The sequence below is a fragment of the Schistocerca serialis genome, unplaced genomic scaffold (genome assembly GCF_023864345.2).
Source record: "Schistocerca serialis cubense isolate TAMUIC-IGC-003099 unplaced genomic scaffold, iqSchSeri2.2 HiC_scaffold_1416, whole genome shotgun sequence".
Classification (NCBI taxonomy): domain Eukaryota; kingdom Metazoa; phylum Arthropoda; class Insecta; order Orthoptera; family Acrididae; genus Schistocerca; species Schistocerca serialis.
In genome coordinates, this window is record NW_026047643.1 from 51783 (window position 1) to 79410 (window position 27628).

General features: G+C 44.0%; 1 protein-coding gene across 1 annotated transcript in view; it reads right to left on the reverse strand.

Moving 5' to 3' along the window:
• Positions 1-272: 272 nt before the first annotated feature.
• LOC126442980 (histone-lysine N-methyltransferase EHMT1-like) overlaps positions 273-27628 on the reverse strand; it is a 52017-nt gene continuing 24661 nt past the window's right edge. The window contains exons 2-4 of the mRNA XM_050090829.1: positions 25380-25956; positions 17913-18017; positions 273-824 (exon numbers count right to left, since the gene is read on the reverse strand). Of these exons, the coding sequence (XP_049946786.1) occupies positions 338-824; positions 17913-18017; positions 25380-25945 (1158 nt within the window). The 5' untranslated portion in view covers positions 25946-25956 and the 3' untranslated portion in view covers positions 273-337. The remainder of the gene's footprint in view (positions 825-17912; positions 18018-25379; positions 25957-27628) is intronic.

Genomic DNA, 27628 nt, shown 5'->3' on the forward strand with positions numbered 1-27628 from the left:
ATCTGTGTTCTTCTAAGGTGCTTAAATATGTTGTACACCATGAGAAACACAAAGTTGAAAGAGACAAGTGGTCTTCGTTAATAATGGACTGTTTTTCAGTTGATCCTAAGTTTTTGCAAAAACTGTTCAATAAGTATTTTACAGACTTAATCCTCAAAAGAAGGGCTCCTCATGTTAGTTTACAGGTATCTCATCTTGTTGCAGTTGTCACAGTGTTACCAGAGTAGTCATACGCAGCACAAGATGATATGTACAAATAAATGAACAAAGGATTGATTTTTGTATTCTATATTTGAAAGACCAACACATATGATGTAATCAATTGTGTTTCCTTATGTCAACGTTGACTCAGCATATCCACCAGCACGTGGTTTCTGTAGTCCCTGGCGAGGTCCAGGGGGGTCCTGCCATACACATCCGTGGCCCCCCTGTCGGATCCCGCCCGCAGGAGCTCATCCGCTGCACCTGCGTGGCCCCCCACTGCCGCCCTGTGCAGCGGCGTCTGCCCCCGAACATCCCTGGCATTGGGGTCAGCAGAGGCGCCGAGCAGCAGCTGCACCACACCAGCGCGGCCACACAATGCAGCCAAGTGCAGGGGCGTCCAAACATTACGGCCAGCCGTGGCGTCGACCTCCGCGCCGGCACTGATGAGGCAGCTGGCCGCCGCCACGTGACCCTCTTGGGCTGCGAAGTGCAGGGCGGTCCAGCTGTCCTCCCTCACCCTCACGTCCGCCCCTGCCACCAGTAACTCGTGCAGTTGGTCCGCCGCCCCCTGCTTGGCCGCCTCAATCAGCCTCCTCCCTTTCTCCTCTTCAGAGAGGGTCCTGCACAGAACATCGACACACTCACACTCTACTACACACACACACACACACACGCACACACACACACACTCACACACACACCAAATGAAAGAAACCGTCACAGACGGAATTTTAATTCTCAGATACATCATTTTAAACTTCCTTCAGGGTAAGGTTACACCCCCCTCCCACCCCTCACGGGCTCTTCAGTCTTTTTGTCAGTACATGCTTGGCTGACACGAGTCTCAGCCATTGCAGTACTACTTCCCTTTCCGTGCTGCAAGCCCATTCTTCTACTATTACATGTCCCTTCTGCCTTTTCATTGGATGATCTGTCCGCAGCTCGTGGTCTAGTGTTGCTGCCTCTTGATCACAGGGCCCCAGGTTTGAGTCCTGGCTGGGTTGGGGATTTTCTCTGCTTGGAGACTGGGTGTTCGTCTTGTCCACATCATGTCATCAGCATTCATTGCAGTGGCCAGATTGGACCGTGTCAAATAAAATTTGACTGTGCCAAAAAAAAAAAAAAAATCTGGTGTATGGGCATTGATGACCACGCAGTTGAGCACCTCGCACACCAACCAATCATTGGATGGTCTTCATGGTACTGACCATGCTTGGATTACGTTTCTGATTTTGGACATTATCAATTTTTCCTCTACTGGTACTGAACACATTTTCATCCAAAACTATGTGCTACCAGTGTTGCGTTTGACTAACCACTCCTCTTCCAGATTTTACAGAAGTGCATATCATGCAGGGACACTTGCCCAATGTGGTCATGTTCCCATTTGTGTAGGTCCATCTCTGCACCCTTTCTTTCTGGAAATGGTAACACACCCAAAGCCCAACAAGGTAGCCATCCCATTGCGGGTAGAGGGGGTCGTCAAGTATCTGCACCATGCTAGCGCCCTGAATACACCGGGATAACACTACTTGCGCCTTTGCTGCAAATTCCTCACAAATGCCAAGGACTATATGTCTGTCATGGCTACGGTTACAGTGACATCTTCTGTACCAGCAGTACCCTCACTCACCCTTTGTGCCTTCTGCATTGGGCCCTTGGGGTGCTTACACCCACTCCCTGGTGGTTGGGGCCTCTTCTCCTACTGCTTCCCCCGCACCCACTTTGGGAGCTGCAACTTCCCACCTGTTGGGGATGTCAGTCCCCAGTCCCCAGCCGGAGACATGTCACACTCCTCCATCCCTTGGGGCACTCCCAGCTTCCTGTTGATCTGCATGTGGATATGAGCTTGTGGTTAAAGGAGCTGCATGCTGCTGGTCATAGGACTTTGTTTCTCCTCTGTCCCTGAAACTAAGACAGAAAAGCCCTAGCAGAAATTGAAATTGGCTAAGAAAATCGACAAGTTGTAGTTCCCAAGGAGGAGATACCAGGGGCTGCCATGCCACTGGACTCAGCACACTCCACCTCTGATATAAAGGTGGAGTTCCCGGTGGCCTCTGTGGCACCAGATCCCCCCTCCCCTCCACACACACACAAACAAACCTGATTTAGAATCGATATGTATTGATACTGTATCCTTGCAACTCTGGCAGCAGGTGATGTGCTTCCTTAACCTGATTGCCAGTGTCACGTTCTAGCCATTTTCAACCACATCAGGAGTGAGGGCAAGTTCCCATCTCAGTGTCAAGAAAGAGTGATAGTCCAGGTACTGGCAGTGTGCTAACACCACCTGAGAAAGGTATCGCTCAGTTAACTATGTAGCCTAATGTTCTCTACAAGTTGCTTGAATATTGGTGAGCCCACAGTTCTGTTGATACCATGAATCTTGGGACCTTTTGGCTGCATCCCAGGGTAATTTCTGCCAAGACTGTTCAACGACTGACAATTTGGTCTCTACAGAGTGTGCTATCCGGATGGCTTTTGCCTACTGATAACACCTTATCACTGTTTTCATCTTTGACTTGCAAAGGATTTATGACACCACATGGTGTCATCACATTCTCATTACCCTATATAAGCAGGGTCTCTTGAACTTCTTATCATGTCATGTCATACTTTCCAGGTTCAAGTCGGTGCTTCAAGTTGGTGCCTCTCACTGCCTGTTCCTCCAGAACAAGTACCACTGGATAACAGACTGCTGCCCAAATGCTTCCCCTGCTGTAGAGAAACGCCTGAATGAAAAGTTTGCCGACAACTGGACAGGACGGAATGCTGCAGCATGACGACCAGACAGCTACCCTGATTCCACTACTCTCGATTTCGTTTCTATGAGCAGCACTGAGAGACATGGTCTGTCGTGAACCCCAACTATGTCAGATGATATGCTCCAGCAAACTGCCATACCATGCAATGGCTCATCATCCAACGCACTTCCTCCTGTTCATCCATCTCTCAAACAGCAACTGCAAATATGCCCTGCAGTCGATGCTACACAATTTGAGCATACTTAAGTGTAAAACTACACATGCTTAAGAAAATTATTTTGCTCGCGGATAACGAGTCATCAGTTATTTTGAATAAAATGTTTAATGTATTTAAAGTGTATTCCGTGTACGTACAATTGCGAGTATTTTTAATTTCGACCTAAGACCAGATGTTTCAGCATTAAGAAGCAACCGCGTGCCTTCAAGCAGAGATCAGGTCGAGTACTAGCTTATTACACTGAGCTGACGAAAGTCGTGCGATAGCCATGTCCACACACACAGGTGGCTGCGGTGTGGCGCACGCAAGGTGCAGGAAGCGCCATGCGTTGGCGGGGCTGTCAACTGTACTCGTCTGGAAGGGTTGCCAGCATTTTAATGGCCGCATGACGGGAATTAACCAACTTCGACTGCGAAACAGTAGTCGGCGCTAGACCAGGACTGTTGATATTTTTAAAAATATGGAGTATACAATACATTGATATTTATTAAAATGTCCATATCGACTATAGATATCTTGAAAAGGGAGTGTATCGGCGGGCAAAATAACGGGACACTCCTGCCTATAAAAATATCGGCTGCACGTTGTAAACATACTGCTGGTTTTAGAGCTTTAGAAGTATCGATTTATTATTACGTGCTCTGCACATCAACAAGCTGTACAGCATGTACACGTGGACAAGGAAAAAAATATTCTCGAATTTTTCCTGGATTCCCTGGTTCAAAATACACTTTCTCTCAGGTCAAAATACACTTTTTCCGTGTTAAGTGACACTATACTCTTCCTTGCCACTGTAAAACTCATCAATCCTTTGATTGTTTATGGTTTTACCTACCGACGTAGAATTTCCCGGTACATTAGGAAACGAAACTCAGAAGGGGGGGGGGGGGGGAAAGTTCTGAAAGACCTTTGATGTGCAGCAAGATGTACGCTGCATATGTTCGTATTATTTTTATTTATTTTTTTTTGTCATCAGTCTACTGACTGGTTTGATGCGGCCCGCCACGAATTCCTTTCCTGTGGTAACCTCTTCATCTCAGAGTAGCACTTGCAACCTACGTCCTCAATTATTTGCTTGACGTATTCCAATCTCTGTCTTCCTCTACTGTTTTTGCCCTCTACAGCTCCCTCTAGTACCATGAAAGTCATTCCCTCATGTCTTAGCAGATGTCCTATCATCCTGTCCCTTCTCCTTATCAGTGTTTTCCACATATTCCTTTCCTCTCCGATTCTGCGTAGAACCTCCTCATTCCTTACCTTATCAGTCCACCTAATTTTCAACATTCGTCTATAGCACCACATCTCAAATGCTTCGATTCTCTTCTGTTCCGGTATTTCCACAGTCCATGTTTCACTACCATACAATGATGTACTCCAGACGTACATCCTCAGAAATTTCTTCCTCAAACTAGGGTCGGTATTTGATATTAGTAGACTTCTCTTGGCCAGAAATGCCTTTTTTGCCATAGCGAGTCTGCTTTTCATGTCCTCCTTGCTTTGTCCGTCATTGGTTATTTTACTGCCTAGGTAGCAGAATTCCTTAACTTCATTGACTTCGTGACCATCAATCCTGATGTTAAGGTTCTCGCTGTTCTCATTTCTACTACTTCTTATTACCTTCGTCTTTCTCCGATTTACTCTCAAACCATTCTGTGTACTCATTAGACTGTTCATTCCGTTCAGCAGATCATTTAATTCTTCTTCACTTTCACTCAGGATAGCAATGTCATCAGCGAATCGTATCATTGATATCCTTTCCCCTTGTATTTTAATTCCACTCCTGAACCTTTCTTTTATTTCCATCATTGCTTCCTCGATGTACAGATTGAAGAGTAGGGGCGAAAGGCTACAGCCTTGTCTTACACCCTTCTTAATACGAGCACTTCGTTCTTGATCGTCCACTCTTATTATTCCCTCTTGGTTGTTGTACATATTGTATATGACCCGTCTCTCCCTATAGCTTACCCCTACTTTTTTCAGAATCTCGAACAGCTTGCACCATTTTATATTGTCGAACACTTTTTCCAGGTCGACAAATCGTATGAAAGTGTCTTGATTTTTCTTTAGCCTTGCTTCCATTATAGAATTGCCTCTCTCGTCCCTTTACTTTTCCTAAAGCCAAACTGATCGTCACCTAGCGCATTCTCAAGTTTCCATTCTTCTGGATATTATTCTTGTAAGCAGCTTTGATGCATTATCTGTTAAGCTGATTGTGTGATAATTCTCACACTTGTCAGCTCTTGCCGTCTTCGGAATTGTGTGGATGATGCTTTTCGGAAAGTCAGATGGTATATCGCCAGACTCATATATTCTACACACCAACGTGAATAGTCGTTTTGTTGCCACTTCCTCCAATGATTTTAGAAATTCTAATGGAATGTTATCTATCCCTTCTGCCTTATTTGACCGTAAGTCCTGCAAAGCTCTTTTAAATTCCGATTCTAATACTGGATCCCCTATCTCTTCTAAATCGACTCCTGTTTCTTCTTCCATCACATCAGACAAATCTTCACCTTCATAGAGACTTTCAATGTATTCTTTCCACCTATCTGCTCTCTCCTCTGCATTTAACAGTGGAACTCCCGTTGCACTCTTAATGTTACTACCGTTGCTTTTAATGTCACCAAAGGTTGTTTTGACTTTCCTGTATGCTGAGTCTGTCCTTCCGACAATCATATCTTTTTCAATGTCTTCACATTTTTCCTGCAGCCATTTCATCTTAGCTTCTCTGCACTTCCAATTTATTTCATTCCTCAGCGACATGTTCTGGGAAAATCAGGAATACAGAAATACATGTTTGTACCTCCTCCTTTCATCAATCAACTGAAGTATTTCTTCTGTTACCCATGGTTTTTTTCGCAGCTACCTTCTTTGTACCTATGTTTTCCCTCCCAACTTCCATGATGGCACTTTTTAGAGATGTCCATTCCTCTTCTACTGTACTGCCTACCGCGCTATTCCTTATTGCTGTATCTATAGCGTTGGAGAACTTCAAACGTATCTCGTCATTCCTTAGTACTTCCGTATCCCACTTCTTTGCGTATTGATTCTTCCTGGCTAATGTCTTGAACTTCAGCGTACTCTTCATCACTACTATATTGTGATCCGAGTCTATATCTGCTCCTGGGTACGCCTTACAATCCAGTATCTGATTTCGGAATCTCTGTCTGACCATGATGTAATCTAATTGAAATCTTCCCGTATCTCCTGGCCTTTTCCAAGTATACCTCCTCCTCTTGTGATTCTTGAACAGGGTATACGCTATTACTATCTGAAACTTGTTACAGAACTCAATTAGTCTTTCTCCTCTTTCATTCCTTGTCCCAAGCCCATATTCTCCTGTAACCTTTTCTTCTACTCCTTCCCCTACAACTGCATTCCAGTCGCCCATGACTATTAGATTTTCGTCCCCCTTTACATAATGCATTACCCTTTCAATATCCTCATACACTTTCTCTATCTGTTCATCTTCAGCCTGCGACGTCGGCATGTATACATGAACTATCGTTGTCGGTGTTGGTCTGCTGTCGATTCTGATTAGAACAACCCGATCACTGAACTGTTCACAGTAACACACCCTCTGCCCTACCTTCCTATTCATAACGAATCCTACACCTGTTATACCATTTTCTGCTGCTGTTGATATTACCCGATACTCATCTGACCAGAAATCCTTGTCTTCCTTCCACTTCACTTCACTTCACTGACCCCTACTATATCTAGGTTGAGCCTTTGCATTTCTCTTTTCAGATTTTCTAGTTTCCCTACCACGCTCAAGCTTCTGACATTCCACGTCCCGACTCGTAGAACGTTATCCTTCCGTAGATTATTCAATCTTTTTCTCATGGTAACCTCCCCCTTGGCAGTCCCCTCCCGGAGATCCGAATGGGGGACTATTGCGGAATCTTTTGCCAATGGAAAGATCATCATGACACTTCTTCAATTACAGGCCACATGTCCTGTGGATACAAGTTACGTGTCTCTAATGTAGTGGTTTCCATTGCCTTCTGCATCCTCATGTCGTTGATCATTGCTGATTCTTCCGCCTTTAGGGGCAATTTCCCACCCCTAGGACAAGAGAGTGCCCTGAACCTCTATCCGCTCCTCCGCCCTCTTTGACAAGGCCGTTGGCAGAATGAGGCTGACTTCTTATGCCGGAAGTCTTCGGCCGCCAATGCTGATTACTTATCTAAATTTAGGCAGTGGTGGGGATCGAAACCGGGACCGAAGACGTCCTGATTATGAATCAAAGACGCTACCCCTAGACCACGGGCCTATGTTCGTATTACGAAGGTATAAATTCGGATTCCACCAAACACCGCATGTTATCTTCCGAAGCATTGAAATCGAGATTGTGATCAGATTTTGTAAGCCAGTCACAGCTCATGTCACGTGATCTCGCCAGGTGATAACAGCACACGACAAGTGATGTAGTCAGCCAACGACACGTGATGTAGTCAGCCAATAGCAAAGTCACTCTTAAGTAGGGACAACACACAAATAAGAAAAGTTGATGGTTTTAATTAATATCATAGCATTCACATATAATATTGGACTCTAAGATCAATAAACTGCGACAGAACCTAAGCCTGCACACATAATGTTGATCTTCTTTGCGCGCGTTACACTTTAAGACACATCACAAAAACGTGCCACAAAAATTTTTAATAACGACCTAAATGTCTGATCTTCTGGGTTCGAAATTCTTGTAAAGGGTCCTCCTCAAGGAGTTGATTTTTAAATGAGAGTCAAACGCTTTGTGATTTAATAAATTCATCATACATTCTCGAACATAGTTCATCTTGCGTGAAAGGAAATTTGCATTGAATGTAACACTTTTCAAACCACCATTTGCAATATTTTCCCACGACCTGTGAGAAATTTGTTCGTTTCAGCAGTTGCCAGAGAGCGCCAGATGAAATGAGTCACAGGCTTCTGCAGCTACGATGACGCTGGAAGCCCTTACGTTCGTACGTGTAAAACACTGAAAGATTATGTCATGAAAGAAACAAGACATCAGAGAATACTCCAAGAGCATAGGGATTTCGTGCACCACACTAAAATGCATAATTCGGCTTACAGTGCACATTCGTATGTCCAGATTCGGATGTAAATTTTCTTGGCGCACCAGTACTGTATTACATCATGTTTGGTTTTTTACTATGGCATAATGCCATAAGTGCACTTGAAATGCAGCGAACAGTTGAAACTAGCCAATAGTGTGAAATTAAAACACTTCGTTTCAAATAAATTAGACTGCCTCAGCAGAAAAGGTTAATAAAAGTCGAATCTCTTTGGCAAACCTTCAAAAATTACTTCATTCTTCTGCAAGGCGATTAATGCTTGACTGTCAGAAAGGTTGAAATAAAATATGAAACTAGTAACATACTTTAGCCCTCCATACTTATGTGAATGTATTTTAATTCATTTGACAGCTCCCACTCAAAAAATCCATTTTGTTTTCATGAACAAATGAACGAAGGGGAAACAATAAAATCGCTGAACGTATACACAGGTCACGTGGAGGCGACCCACCTGCCCACCACAGCTCAGACTGCTCTGTGCACCAGCCCCGGATCACTACATTTCCCAAGGGGGACGACATCAGATGCTGGCTCCCAGCCACACTTCTGTACCCAGAAGCGGGAGGAGGCACTACACATACGCGACAACTGCGCGTGCGCAAGGGCCAGCCCTCAACTCCTCAAAGGAATCCAATTCAAACAGTTGTCACGTCACGCTCGTCGGAGGCAATTTGTTGTTATGAAGCATTTGACATACTTTGCTGTTGGCAGACGCTTATGTGAGTACTGTGTTTTGTTGTTCTATGTGGCGCATTTCCTTCACAACTGAAGTTTTGTTTTCATTTCTTTTCTGTCGTTGATGTTTTGTTGCTGCAGTATTATTCTGCAGAGCATGGTACAGTAACATCCTGTGTTAGAATATTCGTTCTTACGAATCAAAATCACGAAAATTTAACTGAAAACTAAAACAGTGAAAAGTTCCCGCAATTCTAAACAATTCCCCGGATTTCTCCCAGATGCAAAAATTCCCGGAATTATCCCGGTTCTCCCGGTTGTCACGGGTAGTACATATTCTGAGCTAGTAGCCTGCCTATCTCCTTTTGAGCGAGAGTTTAAAGTAAAAAGTTGGACGTTCTGGCATACCGATAAACACTTTGCTAAAAACGGTAACTGCATACAGGTCGCATGGTGGGTCCATCGTCCGGTTTTGTCACACATCGGGTTTGCCAGGAACACTTCATGTTGACCTCCCTGTTTCTTCATTTCTGCAAACACCAGCAACCTAGCAGCTGCAGAGTCGAAATTCTGTGGTGAAGTTAAACCCTGCAGTTTCCATTGGTAGCGCTGGTCACCGATTACATCAGCATTTCCGCTCACACCTCTGAGCACACTGCAACCATCAGTCTTGTCATTTAGATTTTTGTTCTTCATTTCCAGCAACGGTTTTTAAAGAATTTCGATGTGCAGAAATAGCACACTACTTGCGTTAAAAATTAGTTTTTAAGGAAATTAGTGCTCTGTTTCTTTACATCGTAAATCTTGTGTTGTCATTCCATTGAACCCCCCCTCCCCCCCAACTAACCACGGTGAAATCGGTGTTGTTCTCTGCCACATATACTCTTTTAGACAGTCAAAGAGACAGATTGGAAGTGATGAAAGCTCAAAAAGTAGTAAGATTATTTAGCACCTGAAGGTAAAAATCATGTCCCACTACAATATGAAAAAATAAACTTCAACTATTTATCGAAAATTGTGAAAAAATATAATATAAAATAAAAATATCACATTCGATATTGCCGTTTTGATATCGATTTATTGATATACCGACGGAAAATATATGGCCGATATATATCAATAATCTTTGGAGAAGATACCGATATGCCTACATTTCATCAACATTCTTAAGCTGGACGCATGTGACGCTCCATTTTGGAAATTGCTATGGATTCCAATATTACCACGTCCACAGCGATGTGAGTACGATAAAAATACCAAATTTCAGGTATTGTCTGTCAGCACAGAGAACGCAGTGGCCGACTGCCTTCACTTAACGACCGAGTGCAGCGGCGTTTGCAAAGATTCGTCAGTGCTAACAGACAAGCAACACTGCATGAAATAACCACAGAAATCAACGTCGGACATTACGGCGAACGTATATCTTAGGAGTATGTGGCGAAATTTGGCGCTAATGCGTTATGGCAACAGAGGACCGACGTGAGCGCCTTTGCCAACAGCTCGACATCGCCTGCATCGCCTCACTGGGGTCTGTGGCCGTATCAGCTGGAGACTAGGTGCCAGGAAAACTGTGGCCCGGTCAGGCGAGTCCAGAGTTCAGGTGAGTCCAGAGTTCAGGTGGTGAGAGCTGGCGGTGGGGTTCGGCTGTGACGCAGGCCCTGCGAAGCCACGGAGGCGAGTTGTCAACGAGGCACTGTGCAAGCCGGTGGTGGCTCGACAGTGGCGAGGGATGTATTTATATGGAATGGACTGGGTCCTCTGGTCGAACTTGAACCGAACGTTGACTGGGAATTGTTAAGGTCGGCCACTTTGAGCGATTCATATACTTCATTTTCCCAAACAACGATGGAATGTTTGTGGATGGCAATGCACCATGTCACCGGGCAACAAGTATTTGCGACTGGTTTGAGTAACGATCCGGACAACTAGAGCGAATGATTTAGCCACCCAAATCACCTGATACGAACCTCACCGACTATTTATGGACATAAGTGAGAGATCTGTTAGTGCACAAAATCCTGCACGGGCTACACTTTCACTGTAGAGGCAGCACGTCTCAGTATCTGTGCGGGCGACCTCTGGCGACTTGCTGCGCCCGCGCCGTGTCCAGCTGCTACGCTACGTCGAGCAAAGGGATTCCCGCCACGTTACCAGGAGGTATCCCATGACGTTTGTCACATCAGTGTGTTGTCATTGACGATATTGACGTACCTGTGCTTTTAAGACGAATGACGCAATGTTCCTTCAAGACACGCATGCATGTCTGTGGAAAAAGGCACTGTAGTGGCTGCAGCCATTGTGAAAAGCAGCATGAAATGTATTCACAGATGCGAATACGGACAACCGTCAGCTGTGTGAGGGATGGAAGGCAATGAAGATTTGTGCTGGACAAGGACTCAGCCCCGATTTCTCTCTTTGCGCGAGCGCTCGCCTTACCCACTTCGGCTATCCGTGCACGGCTCATGGCCAGATATAAACTTCCAAATGTCATTGTTACTCCATCACAGTGTGTACTCATACACAGATTAATTACCATACAGGGGATGATACTTTGATTGAAAGTCATTGCCAGGTACTGGAGGATAAATACGATAATTCCATGCCTGTGTTGTTGATTGTAACATCGTAACAGCAGCTGTTGTCGCAATGCCCCTTCCTTTGGACATGTGTTCGTGTGCAAAGGACCTTTACGTCATTATTCTTAAGAGGTTGGGAGGCTGGAGCCAGAAGAACTACAGAAATCGGCTCTTGGCATATATGCTGTCCAGGGAGCAGTCTAATCCATGAAGATGTCAGGGGTTGGTGACTGGGGGAGAGGACTAAATGCAGAGACTTACTGGAACGTCAACCATAGTGGCCAGAAGCAGTGTACCACACTGGTTCAGAATTGTTTTGTCGGTTAATGGGGAATATAGTGTTTGCAGTTGCTCACTGGATTTGCTGTCTTATTTCACTGAAGCACCAAATATTCCGACCTCCGAGTGTTAACCCTTTCACTGCGCATTTACTCTCAGTGGCTCCCACCCTGTGCACGTTATTTTCACCCGGTGCATATATTTACGACTGTAGCAGTCTACCGTTATTATTGAGATAAAAATGAGACGCAAAAGCCGGTATTGTCGGTGTAAATCGTTTCCTTTTTTTTTTAATCTTTGTTCAGAAAGTCTTACTTTGTTCAAAAATGGTACTTCATTAGGAGAAAGAAATACAAAACATATTACATTTGTAATACTTCAAAGTGTGCTATCTCTTGAAATAAAAATTCAAACATAAAGGCACATTACATTTTACACAAATTTATCTTGTATCAATACGTTTATCATGTTTTGCACATACAATACACCTTCCCTGGGCGGCCTCCTTCTTTGAAGCTCCTGGGATTAGCGAGATAAATTGGCGCTCGGTTAGGTGTAAGGGATTGTCACCATCAGCCGATCTCCTTCCACGACGTCCCTCTGTTTGGGGTCGGTGGTGAATCTCTAGGAGTTCCTTGATAAGTTTCTGTTGAAAATCAGATACTGAAATATTTCGTCCTGTTTGAGTTTTATATAATGCACTTCGCATTGAGCAGAGACATATCCACCAAATGAAAAAAAAAAACTTTATATCATTTTACAGTTTTTTGTACACATTCTACTGAACTTAGCATCATGTCGCTCCTGTCGACGGCCCCCAATATTTTCAGTGTAGCTTAAGATGCAAGCTGGTTTTGTTTTTGGTTCATTCGTGGTTCTGTCAATTTTGTCAGTCGCTGTAACTTCGTTTGTATGAAGAGTTGAAAGCATCCTCACTTCCCGCTTGTCCTGCCACTTCAGAGCAAGAAGTTTATCTGTTGACACAAACTCGATCTCGCCTTTACTAAGTTTTTCTGAAAAAGAAGGCATGCCTTTGCTGTTTGTTCTCACAGTTCCACAGGCATTAGTCACTCTGTCATGCAAATAAGAAAATAACATTGGGCTAGTGTACCAATTGTCAGCATATAATGTGTGACCTTTACCAAGGTAACATTCAAGTAAAGTGAGAACAATGCTTCCAGGTATTCCAATATTTACACTAAAGTCAGTTTCTTTTTTTACGTCTGTTGCTGCACCCACATAAATAATATAAAGTCAAGAATATAACCAGTTTCACATTCACATAACACAAAAATTTTTACACCAAATCTTCGGCGTTTGGAAGGAATGTACTGCTTGAAGAAGACACGACCTTTGAAGAGAACTAACTTTCGTCAATGCAAAACTTTTTAAAAGGATAGAAAGCACCTGGAAATAGTTTTCTTAAGTGATCCACAATTCGATGTAATTTCCAGATTTTGTCATCTCCAGGGTCCTTACTGTTATCAGCAAAATGTAACATTGCAAGTAACAGAAGACATCTATCTCTCGGCATGATTTGCGCAAACACTGGAGTAGACAGTAACTGATCATTGGTACAATAACTGTTTATTTCATTTTTTCTCACTCGAACCAACAGAAAATTTACAGCAAGGAAACTATCGACTTTGTCATTGAATGTGTTTTTCCAACGTCGCATTCTTGATTTTTCACTGGCATCATTGCAAAGGTGTTCATAATATAAATTACATTGCTCAGCTATGTAGCTCATAATTTCTTGGCTTAAAAACTTGGAGGCGCTCGTATACAGTACATAAATCATCTAAATTGACGATTTTGCAACCGGAACCACTGTTATCGAAATTATACACTTTAGTGTCCCAATCAGAGCCTTTCCATCTAAAATCAACTGTTTTGTGTCTCTTAGGAGATTTTTCAGGCATACGCTCAGGCTCTTCTTCGGAATCGGAGAAAGAATCGACGATAACATCAAAAACTGGATCTGCATTTACTGGTTCAACATTTGTTGGTTCACAAATATTTTTTATATTTGTGGTCACAGATTTATCAAAAAACTCATCGTCGTCATTATCTGTCCACCCACAGTCAGCTGGATTGGGCAAGATGATGTCCTCGTCGTCACTTTGGTTTAGAATACGCAGCAGGTCATCATCTGTAAACGAACGGTAACGTCGCGTCATTTTATTCAATAATGCAGAAACCGCTGCACACAAACTAGGTAATATAGCGATACGAATGAACTCAGCAGAAAGAGAATTCAGCATTCAATAGTTGTTCAGGTATTTCGTAGTATTAGAACAATTAAACTGCATACTCGCTAGCCAGATTGTCGGCGTTATACGTAACTATACGACTGTAGCAGGGAACCAGTGTAAATATTTTTATGGCAAATACTATATATACATCTGGAGCACTGAAACGATTAGCGTATATTTACATCCGGAGCAGTGAAAGAGCTAATATTTTCTCAAGTATGTTTGCGTATGGCACCAGTCAGGGGCAGGCAGGACACGGCCCGATGTCGCCGCACTGACAGCTGCACCCACCAGCCTATAAAATGCAAATGGCCGCTCACGCCGCGTTAAACCCTGGCCACGCCCTGCCACTGGGACGACACAGTTTCCGATAGAGCCCCTAATTACTCTCATTAATTTTACCCTCACTGTTTACAGTAGTATAAAATCCAGTAGCAGCTGTGAGTAGCTTTCACTGTTAAGTGTGTACGCTGGGCTTCATTCCTATGGGGTGAGGGTTGTTATTCTGGCATTGCTATTTTCCCAGTTGCCCACGGTGATACTGTGTAAAGTGTGAAGAGGGTGTTTCCTGTGCGAGAAGTTAATGTATGGGAAGTTCGCACATTTATGGAGCTATGCAGATGGGAGTGGCATAGTCAGGCTGTGTTTCCATCAATGGCAGCTGGTAATCGCGATAGATGCGACAAACATGTCAATGTATGAAAATAAATGGTCGCTATAATATACTGAACTAGGAGAAAATAACCAAATCAGTAAGGCAGTCTGGTAGGGTTCTGGGCGGTGGAACACCGAGACTAGCACAGACAGTTTCAGTGGACAGAATAACGAAATTGGATTGTAACAATAGGAAGCCATGGGACCCATCACAGATAGATCCACACATTCCACACTTGTATGGCTGACCACCATGGGTAATCGAGCCATGAATCTCTGTATAGGGAGGAGTAATGTGTTTTCTAAAATCAGTTCATACATATCCTGTCCAGTGTAAGGTACAATGTATGTTCCGCACCCACTTTCCCACCTGAAACTTAGGACACTTCTATCTATAACGTCTTGCTGCATTCTGCTCTGATCAGTTTCATGCTGAATAGTCGCACTGTTGCTAGTCTGAGGCCTGTGCAAGTACTATTCTAGGACATTAAGCAAAGTCAATGCAGTCTCAATGAAGCCATCTCCTAAACCTTTCAATTCAGTGTCAGATATAAATTTTTGTTTTCATAAAGCTAACTGTCCATGTCGGCTACCATCGGTCGCTGATATGCAATAAGCAAAGTGAGTATTAGAAAGGTATTAAGGAGAAACTGCTCCACGGTGAAAGAAAAACCTGAACTGAAGACACGTGCTGAATCCAATCAGCTGCAGGGCGTGGTTTAACACTGGTGGGGAATGCAGTGCTACATACGCCACAACCCTGCCACACCAGCAACAGAGCTGACCTTATTTCCCACTTATTGTGAACAAGCACCACAGCTATTACGCCACATGAGCGTGCCTTCACACCTGAATTCAACTTTCATTATGGCTGATGTTTTCACCCTGACCTTTATACACACAAAGGTTCTCATATACATCCTTTGTATTAAAGTATTCAATGGTCGCTACAAATGAAAGTGCCAATAAATGTCAATTAAAGGAAATTCTAAGAACACTCAGACAGACTAAACAAGACGTATTCACATTTTTGCAGTTAGTTGACTGTCCTACTTCTAATTCTACTTTCTCTTCCTTCATTACACCCCCCCCCCCCCCCCCCGACAAGGAACCACTTGCTTGCGAGGTCACAAAAGGCCAATGACGTTTACGACATTTTGTTCCCCACAATACGGCCTGTTAATGGCAACAGTGGTCGACACTAGACATATACAATGGTGAGCACAGCATGTGGCTGTAGACCATAGTTTAACTGATCAGTTGACAAGTAATTCACAACAAAGCTACACTCTAGTGCTGTTGATACAAGGCAGAGTAATGACGATAAACAACAGATATTGCATTATCTCTACAACAGTTATCGAAGTTGACATTGTCAGAAAGTAAACCAAAGAATTCCGTGTAGTGAGAAAGGAATGGCAGATGAAATATTAGTGTTTTTAGAGAGTGAGTCAGCAGAATGCCCAGTGTCATGTGTTTGATAGTGCAGACAATGTACATGAGGAACACAATGATGGCGATATGTGCTTAACAAGTGGAATTACCTTGTCGAGCCATGTAGTTCATCGTTCTTGTCAGACAGGGATCGACAAATCCCGCCTCCACTGAAATACAGTGAAGGACTATCTTTGGCCAAGAAGCACAGTAAAAAAATTGTTAACGGGCTTTCAATAAGACCACAGCAATATGACCATGTCGTCCGTCCCCAAGGGAGGACGAGATACACTCGTTACAAAAATTGGTATTTGTGCATTTCAGGGATGCTCGACACAGTTTACAGGGTTGCATGATAGCTACCTACTACATTACACACATCAAACTGTGTGTGATATAGGTTACAGTCATTTTTGGGGAAGCAGTGAATGGGCATAGCTTCGGAAAGTGCTACAGAACTGAAAGAAACCAGGTAACGAAATTTCAAATAAGGTGTGAAGTCGACAATGCACAGCCAACTGCAGAAGCCACATGAAAATTCGTAGATGAGATAAACTTGTCGCATCATTTAGTACGGAACTTTTTTTCAACTTTGGCCATTCGGGACCTCAAGAGAAAATGCACGTAACAGTGGATTAGACGTACTGTGAAAGTTCTGTCAAGATTAACTAATATCAATGCCTTAATGCAGCCATATACAATTGTGCCGACTGTTAATCTGGATGGTAAACTGGCTGCAAAAGTTACTTACTGTGCTGTGAGAAGTTGGGGTTGCTGCTCCCCCTATGATTCCTTGTCGTGTGCGTGATCTTGCAAGGAGAGTAGGGAGTAGTTACGCCAAACCGAGGAAGAGCAGGGAAATGGGCGTGAGAGGAAGTGCGGTACGAGCACCACTTTTGATCGATAGCTGGTTAAAATAACTTTCTTTCGCTCCATTCCTGGTCTGCGTATAAAAACCATACTGTCTCAGAGTGAACTGTACCTCCTGAAAGGTGTCTGATGTTGCGACTTTTATCACTGGAAAATATTTGTTTGTTCCGTGCCTATAAAACGTACTATCACACTAACTGCACATACGCCTTGAAGGAGAGCCAGTTTCACGACGAACACCACGACAGACGGTTTCGCATTCAAGGTCTTTGCTTCGATCTCGAGGGTGCGAACATTTGCGACCACTGTGACTCACCGTTTTGCATCTGGTGCTTGCGGTTCAAGTTAATGATCTGTCCTGAACATTTCTCTAATGTCGACGATGTCTATTTTGTTAAGTGTATTATGTGTGTCCCATAGGAGATTGGTCTCTGTACCTTCCGGACACTCATTTTCTGTCGCCCTCCTGATCGAGATGGTGAGTCATTAGCAGCTGATATTTTCCCCATTAAAAACGTTAACAGTTTCAAATGAGGAAAAGACTGAATTTGTGATCTCGCACTCTAAGAGGTTCCTCGTGAGTACTTCCGAACAGTTCTACATTCATTGCCGTGACACGTAGGTTTCGTCGAATGACAGTGCACCGGCAGTCTGGCTTTATACCCACTTCCTTCAGAACTAATTTCTAATATTCGCAAGGAACATCTAGAGCAGCAGTTACATTGAACACACCAATTAAATGTAGAAATAATTTTTCCTGATAGCTGTAAGCTCAGCTTTATCGAAAATTTCAGAAAAATTCAAATTAGATCTTTTTAGCGTGACACACGGTTGATGCGGCAAGGCGCTGAGCATTACTGTGGGAGAGCAAGTCGCGTGTGTGCAGCGGCAGCACTCACCGCAGGCGAGAGACGGCCGCGTCGTCAGGAGGCGGCGGAGTGTGGCGGGCAGCCACGCCGGTGGGAGGCTGACTGGCGGCGCTGGGGCCGGGGCTGGCGGGCGAGCTGCAAACAAGAGGCGCTGCAAGCAAGAGGCGCTGCAAACAAGAGGCGCTGCAAGCAAGAGGCGCTGCAAGCAAGAGGCGCTGCGTGGGTGGGCGTGTGCACAGTGCTGGGGGTGGGGGGCCGCTTACGCAACACACACTGCCTGTCATGCTGGTGGGTCTCCCGAGTTCGACGACTCACCGTTCCATCAGTTTACAGGTCGGTTCTCCCAAGTTTCTCCATAACAGCAACTGAGTGTACCAAACCGAAGATGAATCTAAGGGCTCAGCACAGCTGGACAGATGGGAGGGTTGTTGAACAGGACATTGCAAATAAACCACTAGCTCGTTTACCAGGGACTTGACTGTAACAGGCACAGGAAATAAACATTAAGACACCAGATACTTAACTTTGCAGGGAAGGTACCTCAGAGAAGGCAGCAGTGCAGAAATACTGCAAGACATGAGACAATGGAGCTAGGCCAGTGGAAACTTTTACACTCATTGGAAATATCATAACATCTAAATGTTGTCCACTAAATAGGGTCGACACACACGAGTTAACGACACACTCGACTCAGGTAGGCCAATGCTAAACACGATCCAACTACAAAGCCGAATTGGTGTACACAATGACAACGTAGATATGTTACTGCCTGACATACGTTAAGAGGCTGCCACTGTATCAGAATTAAAAGTTTGAATTTATGATTGTATTCACTTTAAATAGAATCTAAGAAAATGGATTTCTGTGACGGCTCGAGGAATAACGATTGCACGGTGGAAGCAAAATTAGTAAACAACGGCCTCAAGTGCACGTTTGTTTATTGAAGATACGAATGGTTTCTGCCTGTGGTGTTTGATAATTTTGACATAATGCTGTGTAGAGGTAAACGCTAAAAATTCTCATTTGCACAGGGAAGTCAGCTAACATTAAGTAGAGTGTGCGTTGAAACCACGTATCTTTAACCACGGGGCTGGCAGGGAGGACGCTCGCGTCAGCTGCGCGTCAGTCAGCGTGGAACAGGGCACGTCACACCACTGTCAGCCACCGGGAAGCGATTTACGTGTCGTATATCAAAATCTGAATGTCCATTTTTACAAATGTACAAAAATTACACCGTAAACAAAAAAAAAAGTTTATAAAACAATAACAAGCCAATGTGATGGTTTAAACAGTAATTTTTGTGCATTCAGTGTGAGCACCATGTGTTACACGAAAAGTGCCAAACCACTGGCTCATTTCCTGCCACACACAAAGCAGCTGGTGTCTCGTTACAGAATTCGCAGCTTCAATAGCGCGGTGTCGCAGACTTTGAAGAGTGTCAGGCACAGGTGGGGTACGAGCACCACATTTCACGTAACCACACAGACACGAGAGTCAAAGTTTCCGGCCTGAGGTGCTGGGTTGGGAGGGGGGATGAACTTCATCGCCGGTGGCCCCCTGAGTCTCCAGGCCGCTGGGCTATTACAAATGTGAGAGATAAGTTAGTTGCTGCGGGAAAGGCGTCTTCGCATTCCTAATGATTGACTAAAAATAGGGTTCTGGGTTACAGTTCCACCTATCACATTCGCTTACTATTTGTTTTACAAAACTGTTTTTCAGATACACGATATGCATAGGGTGTAGGAAGCCCTGTTTTGGGTTAAACTTTTGTTCATTTTTAAACACAGAGTTTCAGGTCTGTAAACGTGAATCGCTTGCCACTGACTTAACACGGGCGTGACGCGCCCTCTTGCACGCTGTCTGATGCGCAGCTGTAGTTCCTCAGCTGGGGCGAGCACAGCTGTCGCCAGCGACCTCCCTGCCAGCCCCGTGGTTAACGATACATGGTTTGAATGCACACTCTGCTCAATGTTTGCCAACTTTCCTGCGCAAATGAGAATTTTTAGTACTTACCTCTACACAGCATTATGTGGAAATGGCCTACTTCTAGAGGTGGAAAATGGTCATATCTTTAATATACACATGAGTGATCGACACTGTTTTTTGCAAATTTTCTTAACTGAAATATCGCTGATTTCCAAAAATCTTACCTAAAATAAAGAAGGAACTAGTTGTAACATCAGCTGGCTGTGACTTCTGGCATTGAGGAGTTTAGGAAGCTAATTGCTGAACGGCAATCAGAACTATATTTACATGTACGGAATATCAGAGTAACGAGATTTATTGTGCTGCTGTTTCAAACTTTAATTATTATATTTAATTATACATAGTACAAGAAACTATTTTTTATTTGATGTGCCATATCATATAAAATTACACCACATTCTCCTCCCTCCCCCCCCCCCCCCCCATGGCTTGGGGGTAATAAAATACGTTGGCTACAGAAACTGCTGGCATAATGGATACAAGTGCCAAGGAAATTAAAGCAAGTTACACAAAGTACCAGGTGATCAAAAAGTCAGTATAAATTTGAGAACTAAATAAATCACGGAATAATGCAGACAGAGGTACAAATTGACACACATGTTTGGAATGACATGGGGTTTTATCAGAACCAAAAAAATACAAGCGTTCAAAAAATGTCCGACAGATGGCGCTTCATCTGATAGGAATAGCAATAATTAGCATAACAAAGTAAGACAAAGCAAAGATGATGTTCTTTACAGGAAATGCTCAATATGTCCACCATCATTCATATCATAGCTGTAGTTGAGGAGTAACGCTGTGAACAGCACTGTAAAGCATGTCCGGAGTTATGGTGAGGCATTGGTGTCGGATGTTGTCTTTCAGCATCCCTACAGATGTTGGTCGATCACAATACATTTGCGACTTCAGGTAACCCCAAAGCCAATAATCGCACGGACTGAGGTCTGGGGACCCGGGAGGCCAAGCACGACGAAAGTGGCGTCTGAGCACACGATCATCATCAAACGACGCGCGCAAGAGATCTTTCAAGCCTCTAGGAATATGGGGTGGTTCTAATAAAACCCCATGTCATTCCAAGCACGTGTGTCAATTTTTACCTCTCTATCTACATTATTCCGTTGTTTATTAAGTTTTCAAATTTATACTGACTTTTTGATCACCCGGTACTGTCTGCACTGCGGCAGAAGCATTCGGTGGCAAGAGCGTATGGAATGCCAGCTGGTCTTTACACTCACTGACGTATCACACTTCTGAGCGAGCGACTTACGCTTGTAGGACACTGTGTTTCAGTTGGCCCGTGCACCCCACTGCAAGATACCGTTACGCTGCGCCCACAAATGCAGTTTTTCAGGGGGGTCACAAACTGCGTTCTGCTGGTGGCAGAGACAAGGCGTCTAGTGCCTCGGATTGCCCTTAGCCTCAAGACCCTCTGTACACCTGTCGCGAGAGATGCCATACTGTAGCTATCCTTCAGTACACGGTCAAAGCTTGAACACCTCACACTTCCTACAGCCCAGGCAAACTGAGCAAATCAGCTGGTTCTTTCGCGTAAGGTGTGGCCAACGCAGCACCTTACGCGGCTTATAAAAGCACTATTTGTTCATGGGCAGTTCCTGTGAAAGCCAAGGACAAAGACGATTTTTAGGTAGCCCAAATGCGGATGGTCATTTCTAGTCATGACATCGTCTTTGCTATGTCTTCTTAAGACTACATTCTTGCGTAATTCTGAATTTTGTTTTTCTTTTTTCGATATCATTCTCAGTCATGATAGCCGAAAGTTCACGTTTGGCATATACAGGGTGTAACTTTTTAGTTGGCAAACCAGAATAACTCGAAAAATAAGCTTCAGATTCTACATAATAACTATGTACATTTTTCTTGAACATTTGTTTTGATTCTTATTAGTTGTCCCAGTAAATCAAGAAATTCCATATTCTCATTTTTGCATGGATAATGGTTACGGATGAATAAAAAACACCTCCCTCTCTACCCATAGGGTGGGGTTTGAGAGAGGAAATGTTGACCCAAATACTGTATTAATTTCTTCTGCAGATTCTGGTAAGTTCTGTTTGTTTCGTGGTCATGAGGCCACACAACTTTTAATTATCAAACAAATCATCTGACTATCTAACTAACTAACCAACCAAACATCCTACTTTTTATTTATCCATAACCATTTTCCATGCAAACATGAGAACATGGATTTTCTTGAATTGCAGTGCCCACTACCAAGAATCAAAACACATGTTTAAGACAAAATGTACGTAGTTTTTTATGTAGAATCTGGTTCTGCAGTAAAAAATGGTTCCCGTTTGAAATTTTAAAGTTGCCTTACGCCCCACCCGTGGGGGGCTGGGGTGGCGGGCTAATTTTAGCACCATCAGATATCCCCCTCAAAAATAATCAACTTTGCATTTTACACATTATTTCATGTGAAGCTTATGTTTAGAGTTATGCTGCTTTGTCAACTTGAAATTTACACCCTGTATATGCAGGCAAAGTGTTAATATAGTTTTAACTGACGTAATGAAATCATGCCAAGGGTTTTCGGGCCATTGCATAGGTTCTGAAATCACCAAACGTCGCTTTTAGCCAGCATTTTTCCATGAATAAAACTCTATGAGACGCTACCTTTGTATAACGGGCGCTTCACGTGTATACAAATACAAGCGAAGTGGTACTATAGAGGCAAAAATGGCCTCGGGAGGGTTTTCACGTGTTGAAAAGAACGTAAAATGACTTAAAAACTTTTATCTGGAAAACTGCAGATTCTGTAAATTATTTCTAACAACATTTTTGTGTGTCGAAGTATACAAGTGAACTGTCAAAATGTTGACGACTTGCAGAATTCTACTGATAACGGGTGTCCCACCTACAACTTTTCACCGTCAAAATCTCTGGAACCACCAACAGATACTAAATTACAGCTTTCACGGGTACGAATGTACGGCAGGGGCTCACAGAAGCCAGTACTGCGAGACATTCTGAACCGTGTGTAAATACTGGTTTCAGCACGATCTTAAGTTTTTTCAAAATGGACACACCATATTATTCCATACACAGTAACATGAGAAATCATAATACTCATAGTAATGGGACTGATTGCATTGCAATATGTCAGTTACATCCCGAGAAATTCGTACACGAATTTGGCACGTGAAATGGGTGGAACACGACATTATTGTACTTTTTGCGATACAAGACTGACCTGCACGCTGCTCAAAATTGCAATGTGATTGACTTACTACGATACAACAAACGCTGAATTTACGTACTGCTGTGTACAGTGTTAGTACGCGGCCTGGGAAACATCCAGATGTCCAGTCACCCGCAATGTAAACAGAGATACGGTTTATTCGTGTGTGCTTCATTGAGTTTTTGAGTACTACAGTGCACATAACGGCGACGAAATGCCGATGACCACCGGCCAGAATAAACAAAATTAATGGCTGTCAAAGGGCCGCACAGAGAGATACACGCTGTTTGTACGTAGTTGTACACCAATTACACAACAGTACATGCCACGTGCAGGATGTGTCACTGAACATCTTTAATGACTGCAACCCAAGTGAACCATTGCAGATGGCACAACCCTTACATAAATGTAAAGTAGTACCAATAAAACAAACTTTTGGCTTCTTAGTAATACCATAAATGTACGACAAGTGTGGAGTCAGTCACATGTCTCACAGCAACACAGCTAATACATAAATTACTTTCCGAATCCCAAAGTGAACTAGAATAAATAAAATGTCTGCAAAACGCCACATTGCACAATGTACTTGCAGTGAGGCAGTCGCAATTCCTGAAATCAGGGTGTATATACAGACAAGGAAAAAATTCCCGGATTTTTCCCAGATATCCCCCTTAAAAAATGCACTCTTACCTGGGCGAAAATACACTTTTTCCGTGCTAAGTGACATCCATAGATTTTCCTTCCCAAGTGTAAAACTTATCAATGCTTTGAACGGTTAACGTTTTGTACACTGGCGCAGAAGTTCGTGGAAAAAAAGGGAACAAGGGAGAGAAGTTTTGGAAAGACCTTTGATGTCAGCAACATATACACTGCATATTTTCATATTACGAAAGTGTAAATTCAAATTGCACCAAACACACACAACACCTCAGTTTCCGGAGCTTTGAAATCGAGATTGCGATGCCCTTTTGTCAGCCAATCTTATCTCATGTCACGTGATCTCGCCAGCCGATGGCAGCAGATATTCAGAGCATAGGACATGTGATGTGGTAAACCAATAGCAACATTACTTACATAGCGCACGGACACAAAGAGGAAAAGTTAATGGTTTACATTAATATGCATAGCCTCGCAACAAAAAAAAAAGCTAACCTTTCACATATAATATTGGTCCCTGAAATTAATAACATACAAGGGAAGCTAAGCTTTCACATCTAATATTGATCTTTTTTGCGTGTGTTACACTTAAGGTACTTCACACAAATGTGCCAGTAAATTTAAAATATTGACGTGAATGTCTCGTTTTCTGGGCTAGAAATTATTCTATGTGGCTGGTCCTGAAAGTGTTCACTTTTAAACGAAAGTCAAACACTCTGTTATTTAAGAAATTCAATCCACTTTCTCACACGTAACAATTAATCTTGCGTAGAAGCAAATTTACTTTGAAAGTAACACTTTTCAAACCACCATTCGCAGTACTACCCTGAGACTGTCAGAAATATCTTCGGCTTAGCAGTAGCCAGAGCGCCATAAAACAGGCATTACTGTGCGTGCACAGCTCCAGTGATGTAGGAAGGCCGCATGTTTGTGTGTATAAAGCATAAAGAGAGCTTAGATTACGACATAAAAGAAACAGGACACGAGAGGATACTCCGTGAGCATAGGAATTTCGTAAACTATACTAAAATGCATAATTTGGTCTCAAGTGCACATTGGTTTGTGCAGATTTACAGTTAAGTATGTCCCACCTGACATTAAGATTTTCAGTACGGTTTTTGGGGCGTAAATTTTCCTGGAGTATCAGTACTGTACTGTACTATCTCATGTCTGGTTCTTCATTATCACATAATCTCACACATGGCAGAAGATGGAAACATGCAGTTTACATTCAACAAACAACTGTGGAATGAAACCTTTGTTTCAAATAAATTGACTGCCTCAGTGGGAAAGATTAATGAAGCCAAATATCTTTAGCAAACTGACAACAATAAATTCATTGCTCTGCAAAGTAAAGTATTTCATCTTCTTCAAATTATAATAAAGTAATATCTGCACACACACACACACACACACACACACACACACACACACACACACACACACACACACACGGGTTTCCAGAACGAGACTTTCACTCTGCGGCAGAGTGTGCGCTGATACGAAACTTCCTGGCTGATTAAAACTGCGTGCCGGACCGACACTCAAACTCGGGACCTCTGCAAAAGTCCCGATTTCGAGTCTCAGTCCGACACACAGTTTTAATCTGCCAGGAAGTTTCACACACAGTGGATCAACGGTGATCACCCCGTGCTCACCTGGATTCCGGTGGCGTCTCCGCCAGCAACCTGCTGAGTTCGACGACGTCTTCTGGCTGGGTGCGCACTGCGTCAGCCCAGCCCTGCGTCGCCATCACTCGGTGTGTGTGGCCCTTTATGTAGGAGACGGCCGTCTGCCGGAGGCCGGGGCAGCAGTGTCGCACCGCGAGAACAGCTGTGGCCGCCGCGTTGTCCACCGTCAGCCCAGCGGCCAGCTGCTGCTCACACTGGGCCTTCAGGCTCGCCACGCCGTACTTGTCGGCGGCGACGAGCAGGCGGGGGGCCAGGCTCGCCAGCTGCGGGGCGCGGAGGGTGTACAGGTACGTCAGCAGCTCCCTCAGCACCGGCCCGTCCACGTCTGCGACGTCGACGAGGCCGCCGCGCGACTCCGCCGTGTCGTGGCGGAACATTGCTTCGAACACGGGGCTCCCGGCCACGAGGACCGCCCTGTGCACCACCAGCCGCGTCTCCCCCGCCGCCAGAGTCACGGTGGCGCCCTCCCCGTCATCCAGCAGGGCACCTAGGTACACCGGTGTGCTGTGCTGAGCTTCGTTGCCGGCCGCCATCGTAGTCGATTCTGAAACACGGCGTTACGGGGCAGCTCTTTATCGTTACGCAGCACCGTCGACGAGTGTACCTGCGTCGGTCGACAGTTTGCGAAACCTGTCCGTGCGTGTCAATTACGACACCGAGATACCAGCCACTGGTGAACAGCTCATTTTTACGGATGAATCCAGGTTTTGTTTACAGCATCGTGATGGTCGCATCCGTGTTTGGCGACATCGCGGTGAACGCACATTGAAAGCGTGTATTCGTCATCGCCATAGTGGCGTATCACCCGGCGTGACAGTCTGGGGTGCCATTGGTTACACGTCTCTGCCACCTCTTGTTCGCTTTGACGGCACTTTGGACAGTGGACGTTGCATTTCAGATGTGTTACGACCGGTGGCCCTACCCTTCATTCGATCCCTGTGAAATCCCACATTTCAGCAGGATAATGGACGACCGCATGTTGCGTGTCTGTACGGGCCTTTCTGGATACAGAAAATGTTCGACTGCTGCCCTGGCCAGCACATTCTCCAGATCTCTCACCAACTGGAAACGTCTGGTCGATGGTGGCCGACCAACTGGCTCGTCACAATACGCCGGTCACTACTCTTGATGAACTGTGGTATCGTGTTGAAGCTGCATGGGCAGCTGTACCTGTACACGCCATCCAAGCTCTGTTTGACTCAATGCTCAGGCGTATGAAGGCCGCTACTACGGCCAGAGGAGGTTGTTCTGGGTACTGATCTCTCAGGATCTATGCACCCAAACTGCGTGAAAATATACTCACATGTCAGTTCTAGCATATTATATTTGTCCAACGAATATCCATTTTTATCATCTGCATTTCTTCTTGGTGTAGCACTTTTAATGGCCAGTAGTCTATTTGGTACTTTGTCCCAAGGTGTTTGACACAAAGATTCGATCAGGGATGTAAAATCTTTCGGTAAAAGAAATCGACGTATACAGCCTGCCTGTGAAGACAATTTTAGCGATGCTGGAAAGAGTGATTGGCAATCTGGTGATATTATAGGTAATTATAAATACTAAACGTTGCAAATAAAATGTCTTAAGGCAAAACGAAATAATTAACAAGTAGTTTGTTAACATGGCCATCACCTGCAGCAAGCACAGAAATATTCATTTTGTAAATAACAAATGCCATTTTATTTGTGTGATTTATTTTATTTGTCTAAGACGCTTTTCGCCTTTTAGTTTAAGGCACTCCCAGAGGACTCAGAATTGTAGCTTATGAAACAGATCATCATCTTTTTTTGCCTGAACCAGTGGCCACTTAATTATTCGAATGTTCGGCTGGCATTTGCGTTTCCTCTGACTTGGTAGCGGGCTGCAGACCGCACTATAAAATCGCAAGACATAAGCACATTTTCACGTTAGAAACTTTTTACTTCACAATTTTAATGTTCTTTGCGCTAATTGGTGTACAGCACAATTATTCTTGTGTCAACAGCTACGCACATTTTGGTAAAAAGTGATCTAGAGTCGTAACTGTTGTGTGTTCAATTTGTCTCTTCTAATTTGGTTTGTATATCTACACGTTGCCAAAGAAACGAAGTCTAGCGGCGGCATTCAATTCATAAAACAGCGGCGCGGCGTATGTCGTCGCAGCCAACTCGCGCGCAGCGGCGCACGCCGCCGAGCCGTTTCTCGTGAGATTCTCGAGAACTGCTCGAGAACTAGAG